The 24775-nt window shown below is 51.2% G+C and overlaps 1 protein-coding gene across 2 annotated transcripts; it reads left to right on the top strand.

Moving 5' to 3' along the window:
• Nucleotides 1–1176: 1176 nt before the first annotated feature.
• Nucleotides 1177–24462, top strand: Myh6 (myosin heavy chain 6). Of its 2 annotated transcripts, XM_076850021.1 has the most exons (38): nucleotides 1177–1377; nucleotides 2820–2963; nucleotides 3217–3373; nucleotides 3465–3492; nucleotides 3702–3813; nucleotides 4080–4172; nucleotides 4835–4898; nucleotides 5179–5277; nucleotides 5795–5898; nucleotides 5991–6129; nucleotides 6592–6860; nucleotides 7123–7293; nucleotides 8612–8921; nucleotides 9544–9614; nucleotides 9903–9990; nucleotides 10080–10197; nucleotides 10323–10446; nucleotides 10721–10857; nucleotides 11685–11940; nucleotides 12099–12341; nucleotides 12486–12662; nucleotides 12940–13085; nucleotides 13341–13431; nucleotides 15427–15816; nucleotides 16166–16292; nucleotides 16383–16501; nucleotides 17039–17235; nucleotides 17738–17921; nucleotides 18091–18256; nucleotides 18355–18479; nucleotides 19315–19563; nucleotides 19783–19842; nucleotides 20142–20345; nucleotides 21218–21343; nucleotides 21451–21726; nucleotides 23160–23255; nucleotides 23918–24052; nucleotides 24406–24462. In XM_076850021.1, exons 1-38 carry the CDS (start codon nucleotides 1177–1179, stop codon nucleotides 24427–24429), a joined length of 5820 nt encoding a protein of 1939 aa, XP_076706136.1. In that variant the 3' UTR covers nucleotides 24430–24462. The 2 variants fall into 2 exon arrangements, with proteins under 2 accessions (XP_076706136.1, XP_076706134.1); XM_076850019.1 differs by lacking the exon at nucleotides 19783–19842 and having other exon boundaries at nucleotides 19315–19623.
• Nucleotides 24463–24775: the final 313 nt, after the last annotated feature.

Here is a 24775-nt window from a genome sequence, read left to right as displayed (position 1 = left end):
TTTGGGATGGGGGCTCTGCAGCCAGTGCAGACAGCTCCCCTCGAGGGCTCCTGTCTTCCTGGGAGTAGGGTGCGGGTCCACTGGGGGGCCCATGGGTTCTTTTACAGCTGCCTTCCTCCAGCTTAGGAAGTTCCCTCCAAGAGTGTGTTTCTACTGCAACACCAGCCCTCTTTCTTCTCAGACTCCGTTTCTCTTCCTGCATCTTTCTGAGTCTTGCACATGCTGCCTCCTTCCCCTCCTTTGGGTGTTTTCCTTCCCTTGGTCCTGATCTTATCAGGCTTCTTGGTCTTTACCAGTCCTTGTCTACCTGTCTCTCTCCCTGGCCCTTCCCTCTTGGCTGTGTTCTAATCTGCCTCTCTGTGTCTCACTCCGTGTCCACTTATCATGGCTCATGCTTTTACTGACTCTTCACCCTTTTTTTTCCAACCCTTTCTCTCTCTCTCCCTCTCCCCACCCCCACCCCACCCCAATGCTGGGAGGTGGAACCCAGGGTTTGGTGGCATGCTAGGCAATTGCTTGACCCCTGAGCCATGTCCCCAGCCCCTCTGCGTCTGTTTTGCTCTTTCATTCTCCCTCTCTGCCTCACTCCTTGTTTTGGTCTCTTCTACTCAGTCTGGCTCTCTGGGTCAAGTCTCCTCTTCCCAGCTGGCCTGCATCCCTTGTTCATTCTCCTGCCTGTTCTTCTCTCTATCCTGTTGCACCTCTGGGCTGCCTTGTGCCACCTGTGGTCCCAACTCTTCAGGATTCTCTGAGAAGAGATAACCAGGTGAGAAGCCCCCTAACTTCCTCTGTAAACAGCAGATCAGGTTTCTCCTGCCAGGTCGCTGGACCAGGGTCCTCTGTCTCTCCCCTAAGCAGCTTAGCACCTTCCCTTGGCAAACTCCAGTCAACCCGAACCTACAGAAAACCCTTTTTGAAATCCACCTTCAGGTGACCTCGGAGGGCAAGGAAAACAGAACTCCCATGACAGGATGGGGGCCGGGAGGGGGGGCCGGGAGGGGGGGCCGGGAGGGGCGTTCAGCATGTGCCTAGGCAAGGGCCTATTGCTGTGGTGGAAAGCAATAGGAAAGAGGTGGGGCAGGAGGTAGGGGTGAAAAGGACAAGGCCACCCACCAAAGTCTGGGCCCATTGCAGAAATAACAGGTCCCTCCTGTCTTCCACCAGAAGAGCGACAAGATGACCGACGCCCAGATGGCTGACTTTGGGGCAGCAGCCCAGTACCTCCGCAAGTCAGAGAAGGAGCGTCTGGAGTCCCAGACCAGGCCCTTTGACATCCGCACGGAGTGCTTTGTGCCAGATGACAAGGAAGAGTTTGTCAAGGCCAAGATTGTGTCCCGGGAAGGGGGCAAGGTCACTGCTGAAACCGAGAATGGCAAGGTGCGTGGGCACAGTGTCGGGGCAGGGGGGAAGTTCCTGGGGGGGGTGGGAAGTGCAGGACTGGAGCTACCTATAGTGGGAATTGAAGGCCTGAGGAGAGAGCTGGGATGCAAGGTCATTTCCCTCAACAGCCCAGCATCTGAGCCTTCTCAGAGGACCCTGAGCAGATGCATCAGGATGTCACCCCAGGGATGCATACCGCTTGCCAAAGAGGATGCTGGAAAGGGTGCAGGGGGTTCACTGTTTCCCCCTCAGAGAGGTCTTGTAGATAAATAAGGCACAGACACACCATTAAATGAAGCCCCCTTCCCCCGTCCCACAGAACATGGTGGCACATGCCTATAATCCCAGCACTTGGGAGGCTAAGACAAGAGGATTGAGAGTTCAAAGCCAACCTCAGTAACTTAGTGAGGTATAAGCAACTCAGCGAGACCCTGTCTCTAAATAATAATATTTAAAGGACTGGGGATGTGGCTTAGCGATTTAGTGCCCCTGGGTTTAATACCTAGTACTGAAAAAGAAAGAAAGAAAGAAAAAAAAAAAAGAAACAAAGAAGCTCCCCCTTCTGGCACTTGCACCCCTCCTCTCTGTGCCTCAGTTTCCTCTACTGGTTCCTTTTCTCAAATTCTCCTCAAACAAACCAAGAGCCAACTCTTAGATCCAAATGAACATAGAGCAGAAACTTTTGAGCTGAAATCTCAGTACTGGGGCCAGTGACTGTCACTCGGAAACCCCTGCTCCTGGCTTGCTCACTCTAGCCACGAGAATCACCGCAGCTCACCGGCAGGGCTCAGAGCTGTGTGCCTCCCAGAATTGCTGACTGAATGTTGCATCCACTGAAGTGTGTAATAACGGGCCAAAACCCATGGGGCCCTTGCTTTGATTCTTGTCCTGACTCTGCCACTACCTGGTCACTGTGAAGGCAAATCATTTAATTGTTGAGAGCCACAGCCACCACTATAAAAAAATGCTGCAATACCTACTGACAGGATCTAATATGTCAGGCCATGGCAAATTAACTAATGCCAATCAAACCACACCAACAGTGGTACATGTGGTGTGCAGGGTCTGTAAGTTGTTCTTCCACTAGGGAAAACCCTTGCAAACACTGCCCTGAAACACAGACCCCAAGAGACAACTCCTGGTAACAATAAGGTAGGCACGTATCTTGGAGCTGCCAGTACCCAGGTTTGCCTCTAGATATTTAAAACATAGGAACGGGGGTGATGATCATTGGATGGGGCCTGGAGAACTGGCAAAATAAAAGGGTCCTAGGACAGTCTCTAGGGTAGAGAGTCTGTGAGCAGGAAAATTATCAGGGGACTGTGTCCTAAAGTAGCTAGAAGATAGAACCCTGATGATGGAAGGGCTAGGGGAGCAGAGCCTTACTTGGCAAGCACAGGCTGGGAATTTGGTTGTCCTACCACCCATTTCCTCTCTAGACGGTGACCGTGAAGGAGGACCAGGTGATGCAGCAGAACCCACCCAAGTTTGACAAGATTGAGGACATGGCCATGCTGACCTTCCTGCATGAGCCGGCGGTGCTGTACAACCTCAAGGAGCGCTATGCAGCCTGGATGATCTACGTGAGTGGCTGCTGCACACTGCAGGGGCTCCTCGTCCTGGATGGAGGCCCTAGTAGGCCAGCAGAACCCTCCGAAACAAAGGGGATAGGGACTTTCCCAAGGGACCCAGTCTCTTCCTACCCGCTATCCCTGGTCAGCTGCAGAAAAAGAGAAACTGGCTGGAACAACTAGACAAGCTCCTGCCTGTCACCACTGTCCATCCCAGTCTTCCTGTTTTCCCTAACCTCATGCCCAGCCCTGTCTCCTACTCCAGACCTACTCCGGCCTCTTCTGTGTCACTGTCAACCCCTACAAGTGGCTGCCAGTGTACAATGCCGAGGTGGTGGCCGCCTACCGGGGCAAGAAGAGGAGCGAGGCCCCACCTCACATCTTCTCCATCTCTGACAACGCCTATCAGTACATGCTGACAGGTGAGCCCTGCACCCGCCCTGTGCCTGTCCACCCAACCCCCAGCTGAGCCCTCAGCCCTCACAGCATTGCCTCTCCTCTTTTCTCTTCCAGATCGGGAGAACCAGTCCATCCTCATCACGTGAGCAAGTGCCATCCACCTACGGGGGAGGGGGTGGTATATCCAGACTGTGATTGCAGGGAGTGTAGAGTATTGGACTCTTTCTCAAGGGAAAATCCTATACTGTGCTGGACTCTGGTTGCTTAGACTGGGAAGGGAAAAGCAAATGCTGAGCTCTGTATGAACAACAGCAAGAATCCTGGGTTCTGATTGGTCCCTGTTATCCCCAGTGGAGAATCCGGAGCAGGGAAGACTGTGAACACAAAGCGTGTCATCCAGTACTTTGCCAGTATTGCAGCCATAGGTGACCGTGGCAAGAAGGACAATCCCAATGCAAACAAGGTGTTGTGTGGCTGGCTCACAGGTTCAGATGAGGGCGGGGCGTTGGGGGCAAAGCAGGGCTCCTGAGGGTCTACACTGTGCAGAAGACCTTGTTAGCAGAAGTCACACTCTGAAATCTGAGGTCTGACTCCCTTTGGAGCTGCAGACACACCAGCAGTTCATCTAGCCCCACCTCACCCCCCAGAGCCAGAGCAGCCTTGCTGCCCTCCCACCACCACCTGGAGGTGGACAGAGGATGAATGCCCATGGTTCTGCTCCCTTCACAGGGCACTCTGGAGGACCAGATCATCCAGGCCAACCCTGCTCTGGAGGCCTTTGGCAACGCCAAGACCGTCCGGAACGACAACTCCTCCCGCTTCGTGAGTTGTCCCTGACCACTGCCAAGTGGCCTCATTCAGCATTGACAAGAGAAGGGGGTGCTGTTTTGCCAACAGTGGGCACATTCAGTTGATTGTACTGTGTCTAGCTTTGGGATATCAACAAGCATGTGCACACACACAAATCCTCCCAATCCTGTTCTGGGAACCCAAGGAAAGTGGCCCAGAGTCACCATAGCTGTTCTCTAGCCAAGTAATAGAAATGATTTGGGTCATATTTTAGATTTCTATTACGAGTATTTCCAAAGATCTTCCACAATGGACATAAGAAAATAGCACAGGCTTTGGAGCCAAAGGCCTGACTCTCTGTGCTCAGCAAGTTCCCACACCTCCCTGAGCCCAGTTCCTTCACTGTGAAGAGGGGGCCATGACGTCTACCTTGCATAGTACTGATGGGATTATGTGAGGAATGTAAGAGGCATAAATGGAAGAGGTTCTCCCTGTGTCAGTCCCTGGGCTGCTGATTCCACTCGCATTCCCCACTGGGCATTGGCACTGTTTTCCATTTTACTGAAAATGGAAAAGAGATACCGAATATGTCATTTACATTCCAGAACCACCAGGGTTTCTGGGTTGAGTTGAGGTGCATGATTTCACTCTGTCCCTTCTGGCCAGTCCCCTTACGCTGTTCCATCTGCCCACAGGGGAAATTCATCAGAATCCACTTTGGAGCCACTGGAAAATTGGCTTCTGCGGACATAGAGACCTGTGAGTAACAGCAGAGAGCCTGCCTGTCCTCTGAGTCCTTCTCCTTTGCCTGCCCTCCCGGCCGCACCCTGACCTCCTTATTCCCTCCACCTTCTCTCTAGGTTGACATCTGCTTTATGGGTTTAGGTTTTTTTTTTTTTTTTTTTTTCTTTAACTCAGTCTTTTCCCGTGGGTCTAGCTATTGCTCTGCAGGAGCCTTTTCCCCATCTCCACCCTTCTGTTGGCTCTCCTCTCTTTCCTTCCTCTCCCACCTCACCTTTCTCCACCTTCCCCACCTCAGACCTGCTGGAGAAGTCCCGGGTGATCTTTCAGCTAAAGTCTGAGAGGAACTACCACATCTTCTACCAGATCCTGTCCAACAAGAAGCCAGAGCTGCTGGGTGAGCCCCACCTGCACCCTTGCCCCACTGCCTACCCCAAAGCCCACCTGTGTGCAGTGCGGGTCCTCCTTCCGCTCACTCTGCCCACCTGCCTGCTTCTCTTCCCTCTACTCACTCTCCTCCTCCCCCGTCTGGGACCCTGAATCTCCTGCCTCCCCGCTACACCACTGCACTCCTTACTCCTTCTCAATGGCTTCTTTCCACGCCTCCCCTGGCACCTTTCTTCTCCTCATTTCTGGTTGATTCTCTCCTTCTCTTCACTCGCCTTCCTTTCTTCCACACGCCATTCCCTACCATCCTCCCTCTTCCTTCTTGCTGAGACCTCAGGTGTGTTCCCCACGCCCCATGGAGGTCTTCATGTCCTTTGGATTCTCTCCTTGGTCCTTGCTGATCCTCCTTTTCTCTTCCTGCTCCCTTTCCTCTCCTCCTCCATTCTCCCTCCATTCTCCTCCCCCTTCCCTTCCCTGCCCCGTCCCTATCTCCTTGTCCCTGCCCTGCCCTCCCTTGCCTGGCACAGACATGCTGCTGGTCACCAACAACCCCTACGACTACGCCTTCGTATCTCAGGGAGAAGTGTCCGTGGCCTCCATCGACGACTCTGAGGAGCTCATGGCCACTGATGTGAGTGAGGAGGCCGGGGTGGTGTTGTGAGGGCTCCTGAGAGCTCCTGGCCACTGCTCCAACCTCCCTCTGAACCTCTGGTTCTGTCCTAGAGTGCCTTTGATGTGCTGGGCTTCACTCCAGAGGAGAAAGCCGGAGTCTACAAACTGACGGGTGCCATCATGCACTACGGAAACATGAAGTTCAAGCAGAAGCAGCGGGAGGAGCAGGCGGAGCCTGACGGCACAGAAGGTAGGCAGGCGGCCAGAGGCGTTGACTAGGCCAAAGGGGCCTGTTGACTTATCATGCCAGAGACAGTCATGGGAGCTGGGTCTCCCATGCTGTGTCCAAAGGTCCTTTCAACAATTCTTAAGGAATTAGGTTGAAAACAGGCTTGTTTGGACCCCACAAGAGAATGTGAAAGGAAATCAGGAGAAGTAGATGGTTGGAGAGCCTGGCCTTTTCTGAGGCCAGGCTTTCTTCTCATTTAGAGCCCAGCTAGGCCTCTGACCACTCACGGTCCCTATACAGGCTGGTTCCTGAGGACCTGAGGCTTGGGGGCCAGAGGAATGGGGTGACAGGTGGTAAGGACAGAGACACAGGGGAGTTGGGCAGACAGGGAATCCTCCCATGCCCACAGCTGCACTAACTAGAAGTGAATTGAGGAAGGGAGGGAGGATCTTTGTAAGTGCTTACTCTTTCTTTCTCAACCAGATGCTGACAAGTCCTCCTACCTTATGGGGCTAAACTCAGCTGACCTGCTCAAGGGGCTGTGCCACCCTCGGGTGAAAGTGGGCAATGAGTATGTCACCAAGGGGCAGAGCGTGCAGCAGGTGTACTACTCCATTGGAGCACTGGCCAAGTCAGTGTATGAGAAAATGTTCAACTGGATGGTGACACGCATCAACGCCACCCTGGAGACCAAGCAGCCACGCCAGTACTTCATAGGAGTCCTGGACATCGCTGGCTTCGAGATCTTTGATGTGAGCCAGGGAGCCACTTGCACACTCACAGTCACTTGTGGAGGGCCAGCTATGGGTCAAGCACAGAAAGGCAGTGGCACTGACAGAGCAGTCATTGTCCCTGTCCTCAGGGCAAGCCCTCCCTCCCCTGCCTTGACCTGGGAGGGGACCAGCCCCACCCCTGCTGGGCTTGGGCATGGTGCATGGCACAGCCCTGGGCTGACCCTCATGGCCACCCAGACACCTGCCTGCCTGACCTGCTCCTGCCCCTCCCCGCCTGCAGTTCAACAGCTTTGAGCAGCTCTGCATCAACTTCACCAACGAGAAGCTGCAGCAGTTCTTCAACCACCACATGTTCGTGCTGGAGCAGGAGGAGTACAAGAAGGAGGGCATCGAGTGGGAGTTCATCGACTTTGGCATGGACCTGCAGGCCTGCATTGACCTCATCGAGAAGGTGCCTGGCCCCATCTTCTGTAACTCCCTCTTCTGCCATATCAGAAAAAGTGACAGCCCTGCTCCCTTCTGCATTCAAGAAACTAGAGTTCCCCAGAATCCTGGTTCCTTCTCCAGACCCAGCTTTTACCCACTGTGAAGTCATGGGCAAACACAGGATGGTCCCCTTTGGTCTTTCCCCAGGATTTCCAATCCTGTTCTCTCTGTATGGTGGTGGCATTTCTGTAGTAAAAGTGAAGTGCAGAGAAGGAGAGTCTCCTGGCCTCTCTCAACCCCATAAGAAGCATCTTTCATGGAAAAATCCTAGACTAAATCTAGAGACATTTGGCTTCCCATCCCCTTTCTGTTCACTGAGAAATAAGCTAGTCTGCAGCCCCTCTTCTCTGTGAATGCTCCTCAGGAGAGACAGGGGAGAAGGTGGGAGCCACCTCATGCCAGTGCTGACTGCCCTCAGTGTACCTTTGTTCTTTGCTAACACAGGCCAGAGCCTGAGTATCTCCTATCCAAGTAGTAACTAGGTCTGACCCTGCTTAGCTTCTGAGACAAGAGGAGATCTGAAGCATTGAGGGTGTTATGGTCACAGAGAGAGCCTGAGTTTCCCACCTGCACCTAGCCAGTCTCTGCCTTCACAAAATGTGAGCTTCCCACAGTCTTTGAGTCATTATCCTAAAACTATGGGAAAAAAGCATGTGTGTGTGTGTGTGTATATATATATATATATATATATATATATATATATATATATATATATATATATATATACACATACGTGTGTGTGTGTGCATACGTATGTTTTTCTAGAGAGATATTCTTTGGCTTAACCAAATTTTCAAAAGCATCCCTATACCAAGAAAAGCCAAGAACTACATTCCCTGAAGGATGGAGTGTTGTACAGATCCCTCTAGCCAACCCTTGAAGCATTGCTACCTGTGTCCAGTAAACAGAGGTCTGACCTGCCCCTGCAGTCTGATTCCTCTGACTCTTCTGTTCCTGGCCTAGTGTTCCTGGTGCAGAGACATCAGGAAAAAATGGTCAGTGTTGTGAAGTATTGAGGCCTTGAGGGATGATGAGGCGTACATAGCTCTTTGCTGGGTCCCCTGAGGCAGAAAAGGTCATAGAGGCTAGATCTGAGTGTAATTGGATTTAGGTCATTTCCAGGAATATTGGCTTCTTATCCTGGGACAAGAGGTATAAGCACAGGTTCCCTTTGGCCCACCAGCAACACTGGGCTGTGGAGTCTTCTCGCTCAGGATGTGGGACTCTGGAAGCCTGGGAATATGCTAAGTGATTCTCTCTCCACCTTCCCACCCTGACCTCAGCCCATGGGCATCATGTCCATCCTGGAAGAGGAGTGCATGTTCCCCAAGGCTACTGACATGACCTTCAAGGCCAAGCTTTATGACAACCACCTGGGCAAGTCCAACAACTTCCAGAAGCCACGCAATATCAAGGGGAAGCAGGAAGCCCACTTCTCCCTGATCCACTATGCTGGCACCGTGGACTACAACATCTTGGGCTGGCTGGAGAAGAATAAGGACCCACTCAATGAGACAGTGGTGGGCTTGTACCAGAAGTCCTCCCTCAAGCTCATGGCCACACTCTTCTCTTCCTATGCTTCTGTTGATAGTGGTAAGGAAGCAGCCCCTGCATTGAGCCAGGGGACTTTTAGAGGTGCAGGGTCCAGAAGTAGGCAAGGGGAGGCTGTTAGTCAGGAGGTCCCACCAGAGTCCATCTCTACCTCCCCTTAGTAGCTGCCTTTGTCCACTTGGTGTTTTGCATACTAGTGCACATGTCTGCTTCCTCAAGGTCAGTAAGAGCAGTACATACAACATTGTCCCAGGCCCAGCATAGAGCCATGCAAGCAAGAATTCTTAGTCTACAGGAAGAGGATCACTGAACACATGGTAGAACAAATGGACCTGTAATTCAGAGAGAAAGAAAAAGGGTGTGGATTGAAATTAAAAGGATAAGAAAAAAACTAGAAAGTGGGAAGACATGAGAATGGAGGGGAGTGTTAGAAGAGGAGGGTTAGGCCCCTGATGGGATTTCAATGTCTACCGATGAGCTGCCTTATGGGCTTGGTCTTATCCAATCCTCTTTCCAGCTTTTAGAGGTAGTTACTCCATCCTCATGGAAACCTGAAGAATAGCCTTACCAAAGTCACATAGCTATTGAGTGCCAGAGCCCTGTCCCTGCCCCAGGGTTCCTCCATTGTTAAGCTCTTGTTCGTTGTTCCTTTTCCCGTTATTAGGGGATAGTGGTAAAGGCAAAGGAAGCAAGAAGAAGGGCTCATCCTTCCAGACCGTGTCTGCTCTCCACCGGGTAAGAAGGGCCCAGGGATTCCTGAGGACCTGTGGTGGGGAAGCCCTTGGCCTTGGGCTGCATTGCCCTATCCTGCTGCTCTGAGGTTGAGGAGGAAAGAGGCCAAAGTCATGTGGTAATTTTTAGCATGTAAATTCTAGACAAGCCTGAACTCACATCATGAATTAGTTGTCAACCCCTTGTCCCATGGCTCCCATAAGTTATGGTGACAGGGTGCCTGGGACCAGGGCTTAGGGACCTAAAAGAAGGCCCTTGTGGTTCCTAACTCTCCATCTTCATCCACCCCAGGAAAATCTGAATAAGTTGATGACCAACCTGAGGTCCACCCATCCTCACTTTGTGCGCTGCATCATCCCCAATGAACGAAAGGCTCCAGGTGAGCCCCAGGGAAGGCTTAAGTCTGGGGAGGATGCCTGACATCCATTTACCCTGAGAATGACCCCTTCTCCTCCTCTCTTGCCACAGGGGTGATGGACAACCCCCTGGTTATGCACCAGCTGCGCTGCAACGGTGTTCTGGAGGGCATCCGCATCTGCAGGAAGGGCTTCCCCAACCGCATCCTCTATGGGGACTTCCGGCAGAGGTGGGTACGGGCGTGCCCCAGAGTGCAGGGAGCAGAGGAGCAGTAGTCTGCAGACAGCCCTGGAATTCTGTAGGCAGAGCATAATCCATGCACAATGCAAGTGACCCCAGCACTCCCTTCCCCAGGTATCGCATCCTGAACCCAGCGGCCATCCCTGAGGGACAGTTCATTGACAGCAGGAAAGGGGCAGAGAAACTGCTGAGCTCTCTGGACATTGACCACAACCAGTACAAGTTTGGCCACACCAAGGTGAGTCTAGAGCCCTGCTAGGTGGTTGCAAGGCAGGTGGCTATGATGGGTAAAGCCACAGGAGGCAGATCCCCAATTCCTGGCTTCCTTGTTAGCCCAAGAGCTGAAACCCAGGCTTCACTTCTCTCTTGTGTTTTGCATTTGCAGTCTTGGGTTTAGGATGTGGAGTGATGGGTCCTCTGGGAACTCATCCAGGGTCCTCCCACCTCTTTCTCCACCCCAGTTGTCTCAGATCTGAGGCTGAGGCCTCCTTGGTTCTAACCCCTGTCCACAGGTGTTCTTCAAAGCCGGGCTTCTGGGGCTGCTGGAAGAGATGCGAGATGAGAGGCTAAGCCGCATCATCACACGCATCCAGGCCCAGTCCCGGGGCCAGCTCATGCGCATTGAGTTCAAGAAGATCGTGGAGCGCAGGTAAGGCAGGAGGGAAAGGGGAAGGCACCCCAGAGATGCAAGAGGCAGACAAGAGGTACCAACTAGCATGGTTCAGAAGATTGGGCTGCACATCCTGGCTTCACCACTTACTTGTTGGCCTGAAAAAGTTACTTCTTACCACTCTGGGTCTCGTTTGGATTTTTTTTTTAAATAAAAATACTCCAAAGAAATATCATTTTAAAACACCAGATCAAGCAAAATTATGACGGCTAACCTACTGTTAACAAATGTGTAAATTAGTACAACCTCTTTGGAAAGCAATTCATCATTATCATTTAAAAATGAACAGTCACAAACTTTTAAATTCCCATCCTGAGTACTTTTCCACAGAGAAGCTATACATGTGCACCATGAAAATAATAATAATAATAATCTTCATAGGAACATTGGCCAGAAATCTAGAAACAACCTGAATTTCCATGTTTTTTTATCCAAAGGCAAATAGATAAATAGTATTATAACCATTCAGTGGAATATTACAAAGCAATAAAAAGAGTGAACTACAACTATATAATGCAATGTGTTGAACCTTAAAGTGTACTGTTGGTTTTTTTTGTTTTGGTTTTGGTACTAGGGACACTTTGGTACCCAGGGAAACTTAATCACTGATTTTTATTGAGCAACTCCATACTCAGTGTAGTGATGTTGGGTTGGGAATACACATAGGGAGTAAGGCTACAAGAAGGGCTCCTGCCTCTGATGCCTATAAACTTGCTTAAATGGGAGGAAGGCCAAGTGCAGTTGGCTCCATGATTGGGAAGTGCTCCTTCATGGGGTTCCTCCCTACCTCCATGTTTCCTTGTCAGGGATGCCCTGCTGGTAATCCAGTGGAACATTCGGGCCTTCATGGGAGTCAAGAATTGGCCGTGGATGAAGCTCTACTTCAAGATCAAGCCACTGCTGAAGAGCGCAGAGACGGAGAAGGAGATGGCCAACATGAAGGAGGAGTTCGGGCGCATCAAAGAGACACTGGAGAAGTCTGAGGCTCGCCGCAAGGAGCTGGAGGAGAAGATGGTGTCCCTGTTACAGGAAAAGAATGACCTGCAGCTCCAAGTGCAGGCAGTAAGTCCATGTGATTACCTGCTCATCTCTCCCTTTCTCTCACCCGGATCATAACCCTTTTTATCACAAGGGACCCCAAGTCTAAGAGCTCAGCTCTCCTTAGACCCTGCATATCTCCTCTCTTAATCACCAGTTTCTTCCCTGTCCTCTTCTCCCAGGAACAAGACAACCTCAATGATGCAGAGGAGCGCTGCGACCAGCTGATCAAGAACAAGATCCAGCTGGAGGCCAAGGTGAAGGAGATGACCGAGAGGCTGGAGGATGAGGAGGAGATGAATGCTGAGCTCACTGCCAAGAAGCGTAAGCTAGAAGATGAGTGCTCCGAGCTCAAGAAGGACATTGATGACTTGGAGCTGACGCTGGCCAAGGTGGAGAAGGAGAAACACGCAACAGAGAACAAGGTGAGGGCAGCTCCCTCTGACTCCAGCCCAGGTCTCCTCAGGATTCCCAGGCCAGCATGTGGTCCTGGTCCTTAACATGGAGGTCCCCAAAGATGTCTCCAGACCAATGACCTTTGACCTTAAGCTGGGATTTGGGATTGACAGGTGAAGAACCTGACAGAGGAGATGGCTGGGCTGGATGAGATCATTGCCAAACTGACCAAAGAGAAGAAAGCTCTGCAAGAGGCCCACCAGCAGGCCCTGGATGACCTTCAGGCTGAGGAGGACAAGGTCAACACCCTCACCAAGTCTAAGATGAAGCTGGAGCAGCAGGTGGATGACGTGAGTAGAAAGAATCATGTTCTGTCTCTCTCAGGTCCAGATTTTGCAGTCAACACCAATGGTCAAGGGGGTTCCTGATCCCTAGACCTAAGTTCTATGGCCCCTGGAGATTTTTTTGCTTTCTTCATTGGGCTAGGTCTCTGAATCCTGTGGGCTCTCAAGATTTCTCTGCTGATTTGACTTCCAATCCCATTGGACTTCACCATTAAGTAAAAGCAGATGAACACATATGGATTTCAGGTTTTCTGGATGTTGTTCATTTTCTTCTCCTCACCAGCTGGAGGGATCCCTGGAGCAAGAAAAAAAGGTGCGCATGGACCTGGAGCGAGCGAAGCGGAAGCTGGAGGGTGACCTGAAGCTGACCCAGGAGAGCATCATGGACCTGGAGAATGACAAACTGCAGCTGGAAGAAAAGCTCAAGAAGTATGCAGCATGGCAGCCAGGAGGGGTTAATGGTGGTGTCAGGCCTGGTAGTTGGGGCTCAGGGTGCTGCACCTCTTCTGGGTATGTGCACCCTGGACACACTGGAAATGAGGGTGATCGCAACCCTCTACCTTCACTGTCTGGGCCAGGAGGGAGGGAGTTTCACTGTCTGGGCCAGTTTGCCATGCTGAGGCAAGCAAAGAGAATGGGCCCAAGGAAGGAGGACCACTATTCACCATCCCTATTCTCCTCCAGGAAAGAGTTTGACATTAACCAGCAGAACAGTAAGATTGAGGATGAGCAGGCTCTGGCCCTTCAGCTGCAGAAGAAACTGAAGGAAAACCAGGTGATGTTCTTCCCAGTGCAGCCAAGGGGCAACTCAACCCCTGAGGCTGAGGGAACTGCTTAGGGTTTTAGACGATGTCTGGAACTCCAGGCAGCCCCAGAGACTCAATTATCCCTGACTTAAAGGCACCCTAGAACACCAGCCTACCCCTAGTGAGCAAGGATATATTATTTCAGCAACGCTATTTTAAGGATGAATTGTACCTACTAAAAGGGTTTCTCTCTTTGAGATATGCTTTACATCATGGACTTTCTGCTCTGGGGTTAGTAATGGAACTCAGTTCTCCCCTAATCCTTCCTTTGCATGGGTGGGGCAGCTCCTACCACCTTGAGCAAGTCACTTACCCTTTCTGATCCTCAGATTCTCTTCTCATCTGTAAAATGGGACTAACAAAACCCTGCCTTTCAGGACCAGACGAGATAATGTATATGGAACCACTGTGTCAACTAGAAAGCTCCACATAAATGTCATTTTGATAAAAAGTTACAGAAGTTACCAACCCTATCAAGAGAGTATTCTTTCACCATAGGCCATGCATGCTAGTGCACACCTGTACTCCCAACTGCTTAGGAGCCCACAAGTTTGAAGACAGCCTTGGGCAACACGGCAGGACCTATCTCCAAAAAACAAAAACAAAAACAACCCAGTCCAGTCTCTCTTACCTTTAACATAACTTGAATTTTAATGTGTTTTTAGCAGTGGGTTTGTCAAACAAGCCCTGGAAACCTAAAGACAGGCACTGTCTCCATGGCCATATCTGGACAGAGTGAAAACAGACACTCAGCTACCAGGGGCAGGGCCTTGTTCTCTCATTTTCTGAGTAGGCTGCAGCTTATAGAAATAACTGGTCTCCTCTCAGCACAGGGGTCCTTGGCTCAGAGTACAGGTAACTTGTAAACACAATTTCACTCCTTTAAGCTATTCAGGGATTCCCCTCTCATCTTCGGTGCTCCTTCTGGGGTTTGGCCAGAATATTGGGCCATTCCTGGGATCTTCTATCCTGGTGCGGGCAACTTCTTTGGTTTTTTGGACCCAGAACAACAGTGTTGTTATCCTCACCAGGTCTTGACATGAGCTGTGACTTCTCCCCTCCCTCTTTGCGTTCTTGAGCATAAGATCCAACTTCTCCATCCCAGGAACAGAAGCATAGGTCCTCTCTCTCCCTCCCAGGACCAACCCTGTTATCCATTAAAGCCACCTATTTTCCCAGATGAAGGAAACGCCAACAATCCTCCTCTTTGCTTCTAACTAACCAAACAGCAGATCAAAATGGCAGATGGGACATTCTCCCAATTTGGTCCCAACCAGGGCTAAGTCCAGAGCAATGAGATAGGGGCACAATAAAGAGGAGGGCACTCTGCTAGCTCTCACCTGAACTAAAGGGAGCAAGCAAACTAGAATCCAATCCTGGTCATAAATAAGTAAGCCCCGAAGAGTGAGGAATATGGTTGATCAGACTTCGTCATTAAGTTGGAAAATTACAATAGTATTTGATTGTTCTGAGGCAATTGAAATATTGTTCCAAACATCTGTAGAAATACAAGCATCCTCTGTCCTGTCTTATGGTAAGGGGAGCACAATGTAGTAAATGTGTGGACTCTGAGATTCCTGATTTCATGGGATCTCATGGTACTCCTCAGAACACCAGCTCTGAGAGTTGAAAGCTGCAGATGCCCAGATGGAGTCTGAGAAGCCCTCGAGAAATGCCTTGAAGGTTTCACTTCAACTAAATTCTTATTGATGGCCAGTGCATTATATGGTGCTTAGCCTTATCCCTGGCCTCTACCCACTAGACACTGGTAGCATCTCCCATTATATCATAACAATTAAAAATGCCTCCAGACATTGCCAACTGTCCTATAGGGTGCAAAATTGCCCGTGTTAAGAACCACTGCTCAAGAGGGACCAAAGTATTTGGGAGTATTTTAGAGTCTTGGTGGGGGCCCAGTGGAAGAGTCTGACCAGCTGGTCTGAGCCCTTCACATCTGGGCCCAGGCACGCATTGAGGAGCTGGAGGAGGAGCTGGAGGCTGAGCGCACGGCCAGGGCCAAAGTGGAGAAGCTGCGCTCAGACCTGTCCCGAGAGCTGGAGGAGATCAGTGAGAGGCTGGAGGAGGCTGGAGGGGCCACATCTGTGCAGATCGAGATGAACAAGAAGCGAGAGGCCGAGTTCCAGAAGATGAGGAGGGACCTGGAAGAGGCCACGCTGCAGCATGAGGCCACAGCTGCAGCCCTGCGCAAGAAGCACGCTGACAGTGTGGCCGAGCTGAGTGAGCAGATCGACAACCTGCAGCGGGTGAAGCAGAAGCTGGAGAAGGAGAAGAGCGAGTTCAAGCTGGAGCTGGACGATGTCACCTCCAACATGGAGCAGATCATCAAGGCCAAGGTGAGCCCAGCTCCACTTCTCCTCTCCCTCTTCTCTCGGAAACCGTGGCTTCCTCCCATGTTCTCTCTACGTGCCCTCTCTCTTGTCCTTCTCACTCCCTTCATCTTCCTTGATCTTCAGATCCTTTCTATCCTGCTCCTCCCTGGCCCTCACCTCCTCCTTTCTTTAATTCATGCCCCCTCTTTCAGACTGATCCCTTTCCACACTGCTTCTGTCTCCCTCCTGCCCTCTGTGCTCTTCCCACCTTTGCCCTCTCTTCTTTCCTGAAGTCTGGTTAACCCAGTCCCTTCTCCCTGCCAACCCTGGCCCTTCCCGCATTCACCTTCTCTGTGTCCATTACTGCCTGAAGGCAAACCTGGAGAAAGTGTCTCGGACACTGGAGGACCAGGCCAATGAGTACCGCGTGAAGCTGGAAGAGGCCCAGCGCTCCCTCAATGACTTCACTACACAGCGAGCCAAGCTGCAGACCGAGAATGGTGGGTGCCCCTGACCATCCCCACTCCTGTCCTGCATAGGGCATTGGTTTCCCTCTTTCACGGCCCACAAACCCCGCATTCTGCCTCCAGGAGAGTTAGCCCGGCAACTAGAGGAAAAGGAGGCTCTGATCTCCCAACTGACACGAGGGAAGCTCTCCTACACCCAGCAGATGGAAGACCTCAAGAGGCAGCTAGAGGAGGAAGGCAAGGTGAGGCCCAGCTAGGGCAAGTGGGACAGGCTTGATGGTGGCCCTGAACATTAAACCTCAACTCCAGAACTAGGTCTGGAGAGCCTGGCTCAAAAGTATACACCTATAATCCCAGCTACTTGGGGGGCTGGGGCAGGTAGAACACAAGTTTTAGGTCAGCCTAGGCAACTTAGTGAGATCCTCTTAAAATAAAAGATGTAGCTCAGTGGTAGTGTCCTTACCTAGTATGATTCATTCACCAGTTTTCAAAAAAAGGAAGGAAGGAAAGGAGACAGGGAAGAATTGGGCCTGGAGGCTGGAGAGACACCTCCATAATGAAGAACACTCTAGTCCAGATTCTCCTACCTTCTAGCTAAGCGACACCCCATCAGTGCTTCTTTCCTTGTTGGTAAAGGCATGCGGTGGGCAAACTGGGAAGCCACTCAAAGACTGAGATTCCACCTCAGTGCTCATGCTGGATGAGGCTGAGGCTCAATTGAAGGGTCTAGAAAATGTGGGCAAGGATTCCCTCTACCTCTGGTGTCCACCTCTCCCCAGGCCAAGAACGCCCTGGCCCACGCACTGCAGTCGGCCCGGCATGACTGTGACCTGCTGCGGGAGCAGTATGAAGAGGAGATGGAGGCCAAGGCCGAGCTACAGCGTGTCCTGTCCAAGGCCAACTCAGAGGTGGCCCAGTGGAGGACCAAGTATGAGACAGATGCCATCCAGAGAACAGAGGAGCTGGAGGAGGCCAAGTGAGTGCCGAATGCCTCCACCCTGATTCTCAGAGAGGAACAGAGAACCTGGGGTGGAGACAGGCAGAGTGGATATAAGTAAGTGGTTTGGGGTGGGAGTGACAGGGGATGGGTGAAACCTGGCGGGCAATAGAAGTGCTTGAAAGGAAGCCTGGATTCTGCGATCTGTGAGCCCTGGCTGGCCCTGACCCACTTCCTGTGACAGGCGAGCTTTTGGCCCGGGTTATACCTAATGCTCATGTATAAGACGAGCAAAAAGCTTGTTGGTCAGAGGAGCGATCGTCAATCAGCCTGATGAGGGACTGGGAAGAAGTTGCGCAGCCTATGCTGATGAACTGTTCTAGGCACCAGCAGTCTTGGCTCCTCTAGGCTGGGGTTCCAGTGACCCAGGGAGCTGTGGAAGGGTGTGGGTCTTCCTCATCTGCAGTACCAGTACGAGAGAGTCAACACTGATCCCCACCGTTCCCATGTAGAGTCACACACACACATATTCCCCGGGCAGGAAGAAGCTGGCCCAGAGGCTACAGGATGCAGAGGAGGCCGTGGAGGCCGTCAACGCCAAGTGCTCTTCCCTGGAGAAGACCAAGCACCGGCTGCAGAACGAGATCGAGGACCTGATGGTGGACGTGGAGCGCTCTAACGCTGCCGCTGCGGCCCTGGACAAGAAGCAGAGGAACTTTGACAAGGTGGGTCATGGGTGTGCAGGTCTGGAGGGCCACAGGCATGGTACTAGTGCAGGGCCAGAGCTCACCTCCTCGGAGGCAGGGGAGGAAGGCTGAGCCCAGGCAAGGGGCCTGGAGCACCTGGACATGGGACTGGAGGCGGAGGCTGCACAGTGAGCCTCGTCCCTTGCAGATCCTGGCCGAGTGGAAGCAGAAGTATGAGGAGTCACAGTCGGAGCTGGAGTCTTCGCAGAAGGAGGCGCGTTCCCTCAGCACCGAGCTCTTCAAGCTCAAGAACGCCTATGAGGAGTCGCTGGAGCATCTGGAGACCTTCAAGAGGGAGAACAAGAACCTGCAGGGTGAGCGGCCCCAAGGCAGGGAGGAACTACAGGGGCAGGAAGGGCCATGTGGGTCAGGGTGAGCCAGGTTTCAAGCTTTCTGGCCCTCTAACCCCCAGAGGAGATCTCGGACCTGACTGAGCAGCTGGGAGAAGGAGGAAAGAATGTGCATGAGCTGGAGAAGGTCCGCAAGCAGCTGGAGGTGGAGAAGCTGGAGCTGCAGTCAGCTCTGGAGGAGGCCGAGGTGAGGTGGCCTTCCCAGTACTGCCCCCCAGCCTGTCCTGCTGTCTTCCACCTCACCCGCATCCTGGAGTGACCTTGACCCCAGGACAAAACATATCAGTGAAAGGCTATCTACTGCCCCACTACTCACGACTACCTCCAATGCCAAGGTCTGCACAAAGGGAAATGTCAGTCTTAATTTTAGGCAGAAGGTTTTTTAAAGTTTGAATCTGGCCTCATAATAACCACTCAGACAGTGGGGACCTGAGTTTAAAATGGCTTGAGGACCAAGTTTCCTCTGTGTCATTGGACAAGGTCCTTAACCTCTCTGTGCGTTGGTGTCCTTTTCTGTTAGATGACATTAATATAACATACCTCCAAGATTGTGTGTACGACTATTATGAAGATTAACTGATGTGATCTTCTCAAGCACTTAATTTACATTAGCTATGGTTTCTATGCATTTTTAAAGCACTGGGAACAGCCCTGAGTTTGGGACTTGTAATTTTTTCTCACTAAAGGAGAGGGACCTAGAAAACAAAGAGAGTTTTACATTATAGAAATCCCTCTTTTTTTCTGTGATCTTAAAGTGGGTCAAGAATCCCTGCCATGTTAGTGCCAGGGGTCTGGCATCCGACAGGTTCAAACTCCTCCCTTCACAGAGGAAGACCCATGAGGCAGGAAGCCCAGGAAGTCCAGCACTTCCTCCCCAACAGGATCTTGGGTGCAGGGCCCACCTCCCCGTCTCTTCTTCAGGCCACAGTCCTGGTGATTCCTGTCATCCTCTGGTCCTCCCTCCCTGTCCACCCTGGGCACTAACTGTCCTCCTCAGACCCCTCTCCCCACCCTCCTTCTAGGCCTCCCTGGAGCATGAGGAGGGCAAGATCCTCCGAGCCCAGCTGGAGTTCAACCAGATCAAGGCAGAGATTGAGCGGAAGCTGGCAGAGAAGGACGAGGAGATGGAGCAGGCCAAGCGCAACCACCTGCGGGTAGTGGACTCGCTGCAGACCTCCCTAGATGCAGAGACACGCAGCCGCAATGAGGCCCTGCGGGTGAAGAAAAAGATGGAGGGCGACCTCAATGAGATGGAGATCCAGCTCAGCCATGCCAACCGCATGGCTGCTGAAGCCCAGAAGCAAGTTAAGAGCCTCCAGAGCTTGTTGAAGGTACACAGAGACTCTTGGAAGCAGGAGGTCACCTCATCCAGAAAGGGGATTAGCTTCCATGGGTCCTTTTTAAGGGTACACCAGCCCCCTCCTGCCCTGGGTCATTGCAGAGACCTTTATCAGGTCCCTGCTAAGCTACTGCAATGGGCTCTCAGCCAGGCCAATAGGACAGCCTCAGAGGCCCAGAAGCACCTGAAGACTGCCCAAGCCCATTTGAAGGTAACAGGAGCTGAGGCTCTCAGAAGATGGGGAGCCCAGAGGAATGGTGGGCCATAAAAAGTGTCTTGGGCTAACAAAGATAAGAAACTGGGAGCTGCCTGTCTCCCGGATTTGGAGGCTTAATGATTAGAATGTCCTGGACCAGTCTAGCCTCCAGGATAGAGAATTATTGAGGGAACATGCCCCTGTTTCCTCATTTGACAAGAGGTTGATGAATGCAGGATGGGGTTTATCAGAGCCAGAATGGGAGGCCTGATGGTACAGGGTCCAGGCCTGTTCTTATCATGCTTTCCCCTCAGGACACCCAGATCCAGCTGGATGACGCAGTCCGCGCCAATGATGACCTGAAGGAGAACATCGCCATCGTGGAGAGGCGCAACACCCTGCTCCAGGCTGAGCTGGAGGAGCTACGGGCCGTGGTGGAGCAGACTGAGCGGTCACGGAAGCTGGCTGAGCAGGAGCTGATTGAGACCAGTGAGCGGGTGCAGCTGCTGCACTCCCAGGTGAGGGGTTCAGAGGCTATCATGTGGAACCCTGCTGAGTGTCAGAGCCCAAGACATCTACAGAAACCAGATGTTCCAAGTGAGCATGTCCAACTAGGATTTCAAATTATTTCACCTCTTGGGCCAACACTCATCTCTTAGTAGCAGCTGACAGAACCACTATTTTGAGAAGTTTTAGATATAAAGTCTAGAAAAAGCTAAAGGTGTCATGATTGATTGGTGATGGCTGCCAAAGTCACAAATTTGGGAGTAGTAGAATGCATCCTGTTATTTGATACCCTTGACCTAGAAGACAGCCTCCAGTTTGCTCTGTAAAGATGGGAGTCTAAAGAAGTATATCTGAATCTCTTTGCCACCTGAACTACAGAGAGAATACCATTTTCTGCAATTCCACTCACACTATTTTCAAGTATACTCTGCAGTGGGTGTTTGTGCCCATCTATTGAAGTGCCCTGTGGAGTTTTGTCTTGTAATTTAATGTGTGTGCATGAATGACACCATCCGATGACCTACTGTCCTCTTTTAGCCCACTCCATTCTTTCTCTAACTATAACCACTTCCAGAATATTGTCCTAGTATGAAACTTGGTTTTGTTTTCCTTGGACTATTTTCATGCTCCTACATAAACATGCACTGAAGAGTTCAGGAGTAGAACTGTGGACCTTTTGCTGTTTGAAATCTTTCTTCAGAGATGAGTAGTTTTACATATAAAGTCTAGAAATGATCTGTAGGAAAGGGAAAAACAGGTGCAAATCAATGTCTATCCCAAAAGCAGGGCTTGTTGTTTTAATGTGGCCCCTTTCAATTTTCTCTGGATAGTGGTGTGAAATCCAATAACAAAGTATATGATCGTTTTCTCTACTCATATCTAGAACACCAGCCTCATCAATCAAAAGAAGAAGATGGAGTCAGACCTGACCCAGCTCCAGTCTGAAGTGGAGGAGGCAGTGCAAGAGTGCAGGAATGCCGAGGAGAAGGCCAAGAAGGCCATCACAGATGTGAGTCCCCCACCCTGCTCACCCACTCCAGGCCCGTGTCCCCTGGGCTAGGCAGTGAGGGTGTGAAGACTTGACCACACCACGTACCCCTGCTTTCCTGTGCACAGGCTGCCATGATGGCAGAGGAGCTGAAGAAGGAGCAGGACACAAGCGCCCACCTGGAGCGCATGAAGAAGAACATGGAGCAGACCATCAAGGACCTGCAGCACCGGCTGGACGAGGCTGAGCAGATCGCCCTCAAGGGCGGCAAAAAGCAGCTGCAGAAGCTGGAGGCCCGGGTGCGGGAGCTGGAGAATGAGCTGGAGGCAGAGCAGAAGCGCAATGCAGAGTCAGTGAAGGGCATGAGGAAGAGTGAGCGGCGCATCAAGGAGCTCACCTACCAGGTGCGGGCAGGTGGATCAGAAGTAGATGTGGCAGCTGCTTCGCCAGCACACACAGGGCACCTGCTGAGCTGCTGTCCAGGATTGCCAGGCTGCACATCCATCACCTGCTCTTTGAGATGCTGTCTGTAGATTTATTTTTCTTTCTGACCCTGGAGTCAGTTCCACTTGCGTCCATGAATTTTTGTAGCAAAAATGGAGAATCCACTTGCATTTTAACCAGAAAACTCTTTTAACCAGAATCCCCCCAGATTTCTTTGTTTGATTGCTTTTTTGCAGTGCTGAAAATCAAATCCTGGGATTTGTGCATTCTATGTAAGAGATTTACCACCGAACTATGTCCCCAGCTCCCCTGCCCCAGGAGTTTTATAACCCAAAGTTATAAAAACATGGTAGCCAAAGTGCTGCCATGAGTGCTACCACGAAAGCTTCAGAATAGTCGGAAATCTTTCCACCTACTACCAGCCTGACAGGGAGACATGAGTCAGGCAATGGGAAAAGACTCAGAGTTCTTCCAAGAACTTCTGGGACCCACACACACACACACAAAAAAGACCTTAGAGAAAAACCTCCACCTGCATAGCTCAGAGCCTTTGCCTTTGACCTGTTATTTTCACAGTCTTCTGGAAAGTAAGACCAAGAAGATGGAGATGTTGGTCCATTTAAAGGTGGACATCAGAGGCATAGGAAAGAGATTATAGATAAAGAACTGCAGATTTTTATGGATAAAGATGGAAAGGGCATCCTAGCACATACATGATACGAAAATAGGAATGATCAAATGACATTGGAACCAGTGATCCTGGTGCCCAGATTTTGGGCCAGGGCAATGTATTAGAATATTAGGCTGTGATAGATTAGAATAATCTGGACAGGGGTGGGGATATAGCTCAGTTGGTAGAGTACTTGCCTCCCATGCACAAGGCCCTGGGTTCAATCCCCAGCACCACACACACACACACACAAAAAAAAAAAAATAATAATAATAATAATAGGAATAATCTGGACAATGATAATATCCCCTTCTTTCTTCCTTCCTCATTATTTCTCTCTGGTCATCTCAAGAACCACTAGGCAATAGCACCCAAGTTGTTCCAGGTGGGAACCCTATCCACCAGATCAAGGCTGGAACAGGCCAAGTGCATCCATATGACCACATTAGAGAATTCTATTAGGTTCTGAGCCCCTTCCCTGACTTCCAGCATTTGGACCACAAGCCTCATTGCTTTGTGAGTCCCTGACTTAGAAGCTTGCCCTGCTCCTTTGACCTACAGGTAGAAGCAGAGATGGACCCTTACCTACCACCTCCTTGATCTGGGCTATTGGAGGGAGGAGGGTTGGTTGAGGCCTGGGGAGAAGAGTGGAATAGGGAAGACAAAAAGGTAATTGCACTTGTTGTTCTCTGAAAACTGGTTTCTCCCACCCGCACACCCCAGACAGAGGAGGACAAAAAGAACCTGCTGCGGCTGCAGGACCTGGTGGACAAGCTGCAGCTGAAGGTCAAGGCCTACAAGCGCCAGGCTGAGGAGGCGGTGAGTTTGTGGTTTTCTCCCTTCTTTCATCAACATACCTACTATGTGTGAGAGCCCATGAGTATCTGCCATAGCCAGCCTGGATGAAGCGTCAGCTCTAATCTTTATCAGACATTTATTCTATATGTCTGTGAGCTCTGAGCTGTGTCAGGTACTCTGAGTTCATGATGTAGTGACCCAGCACCTGCCCAACAGCTGCCCATAGTCCACACACCATAAACCCAAGGGAAAGCAGTGGAAAGGGACCATTGGTATTGAAGGCAGGAAAAAGGTCACAGAGTTAGAATCAGGCCGAAAGGGGACCTGACTAGGCATAGCACAGTGAGGAAAACATCTGGTGAGCAGGAAACATCTGGTGTGGGCATGAGGTATGGATGAGCATATCTATGCAGGAAGTTCCAGGGTCAGCAAGCATCTGAGTTATGATTAGAATAGGTGCAGTGAAGCTGGGCTCTGGGGTGGGGAGAGGGCCATGCCAGCCAGCATGGCATTTATCCTGGGCACTGGATGGCTGTGAAATATCCTAAATGCTGGACAAGTTTGAGGAAGGTGTAATGTCAGGTGCATAAAACCCTGTTGCAGGAACTTGGATAAGAAGTGAGTGGTTCAGAGACAGGGAGCTGGTCTCAGGCCCCATCCTCACATCATCCCCCTCCCCATAGGAAGAGCAGGCCAACACCAACCTGTCCAAGTTCCGCAAGGTGCAGCACGAGCTAGATGAGGCAGAGGAACGGGCTGACATCGCTGAGTCCCAGGTCAACAAGCTTCGGGCCAAGAGCCGTGACATTGGCGCCAAGGTGGGTCCCTCCCTTGGTCTGTACTAGTCAGACAGGAATCTCTGCAGAGAGCCCAATCCCATTCTCTCACCCGCTAAACTATAAGCACCCCTAATATGGGACCCCAAGATCACTGAAGCCTAACTGCCCCCACTTTCTTTGGTGGTTCTGGGGATTGAACCCAAGGCCTTGTACATGGTAGGCAAGTACTCTACCACTGTGCTGCATCCCCAGCCCTAACCTTTCCCTTTCTATGGGTATCTCTCTTTGCCCCTGAAAGCCCTAGTGACCCAGCACCTGCCCAACATCTAAATCTTCCCCAAACCTTCCTCCCTCTTGCCAGCCGCCCCTCACAGCCCCTTTTTCTTTCTCAGCAAAAAATGCATGATGAAGAGTGATGCTGCCTCCAAAAACCTGGCTGATGCTCACCCACAATAAACATGAGACCTGACACTGCTGTGCCTTTTTGTCCTTCCTGAAGCCCATCCTGGAGCAAGAGGGCTGGTGGCCACAGCCCCTCCTCTATCAGAGCTGTGGGAATCAAAGCACCTCACATCTTTAGAGGAGGCAACCAAGCCCAGAGAAGTGAGGTGTTCTGCCTGGCAGCATGAGTCCTAGCTCTGCTTGGTCAATCCTAAGGAAGGGGGACAGAAATTTTAGCAGTGGAAGAAATAAAGGCACCAACAGGGTGAGCCAATTATAGACATTGAGATACAGAATTGTGGTGTCAAAGCGGAAGCTACC

The sequence above is a fragment of the Callospermophilus lateralis genome, chromosome 3, assembly GCF_048772815.1.
Source record: "Callospermophilus lateralis isolate mCalLat2 chromosome 3, mCalLat2.hap1, whole genome shotgun sequence".
Lineage (NCBI taxonomy): Eukaryota > Metazoa > Chordata > Mammalia > Rodentia > Sciuridae > Callospermophilus > Callospermophilus lateralis.
This window is presented reverse-complemented; position numbering and strand designations above follow the sequence as displayed.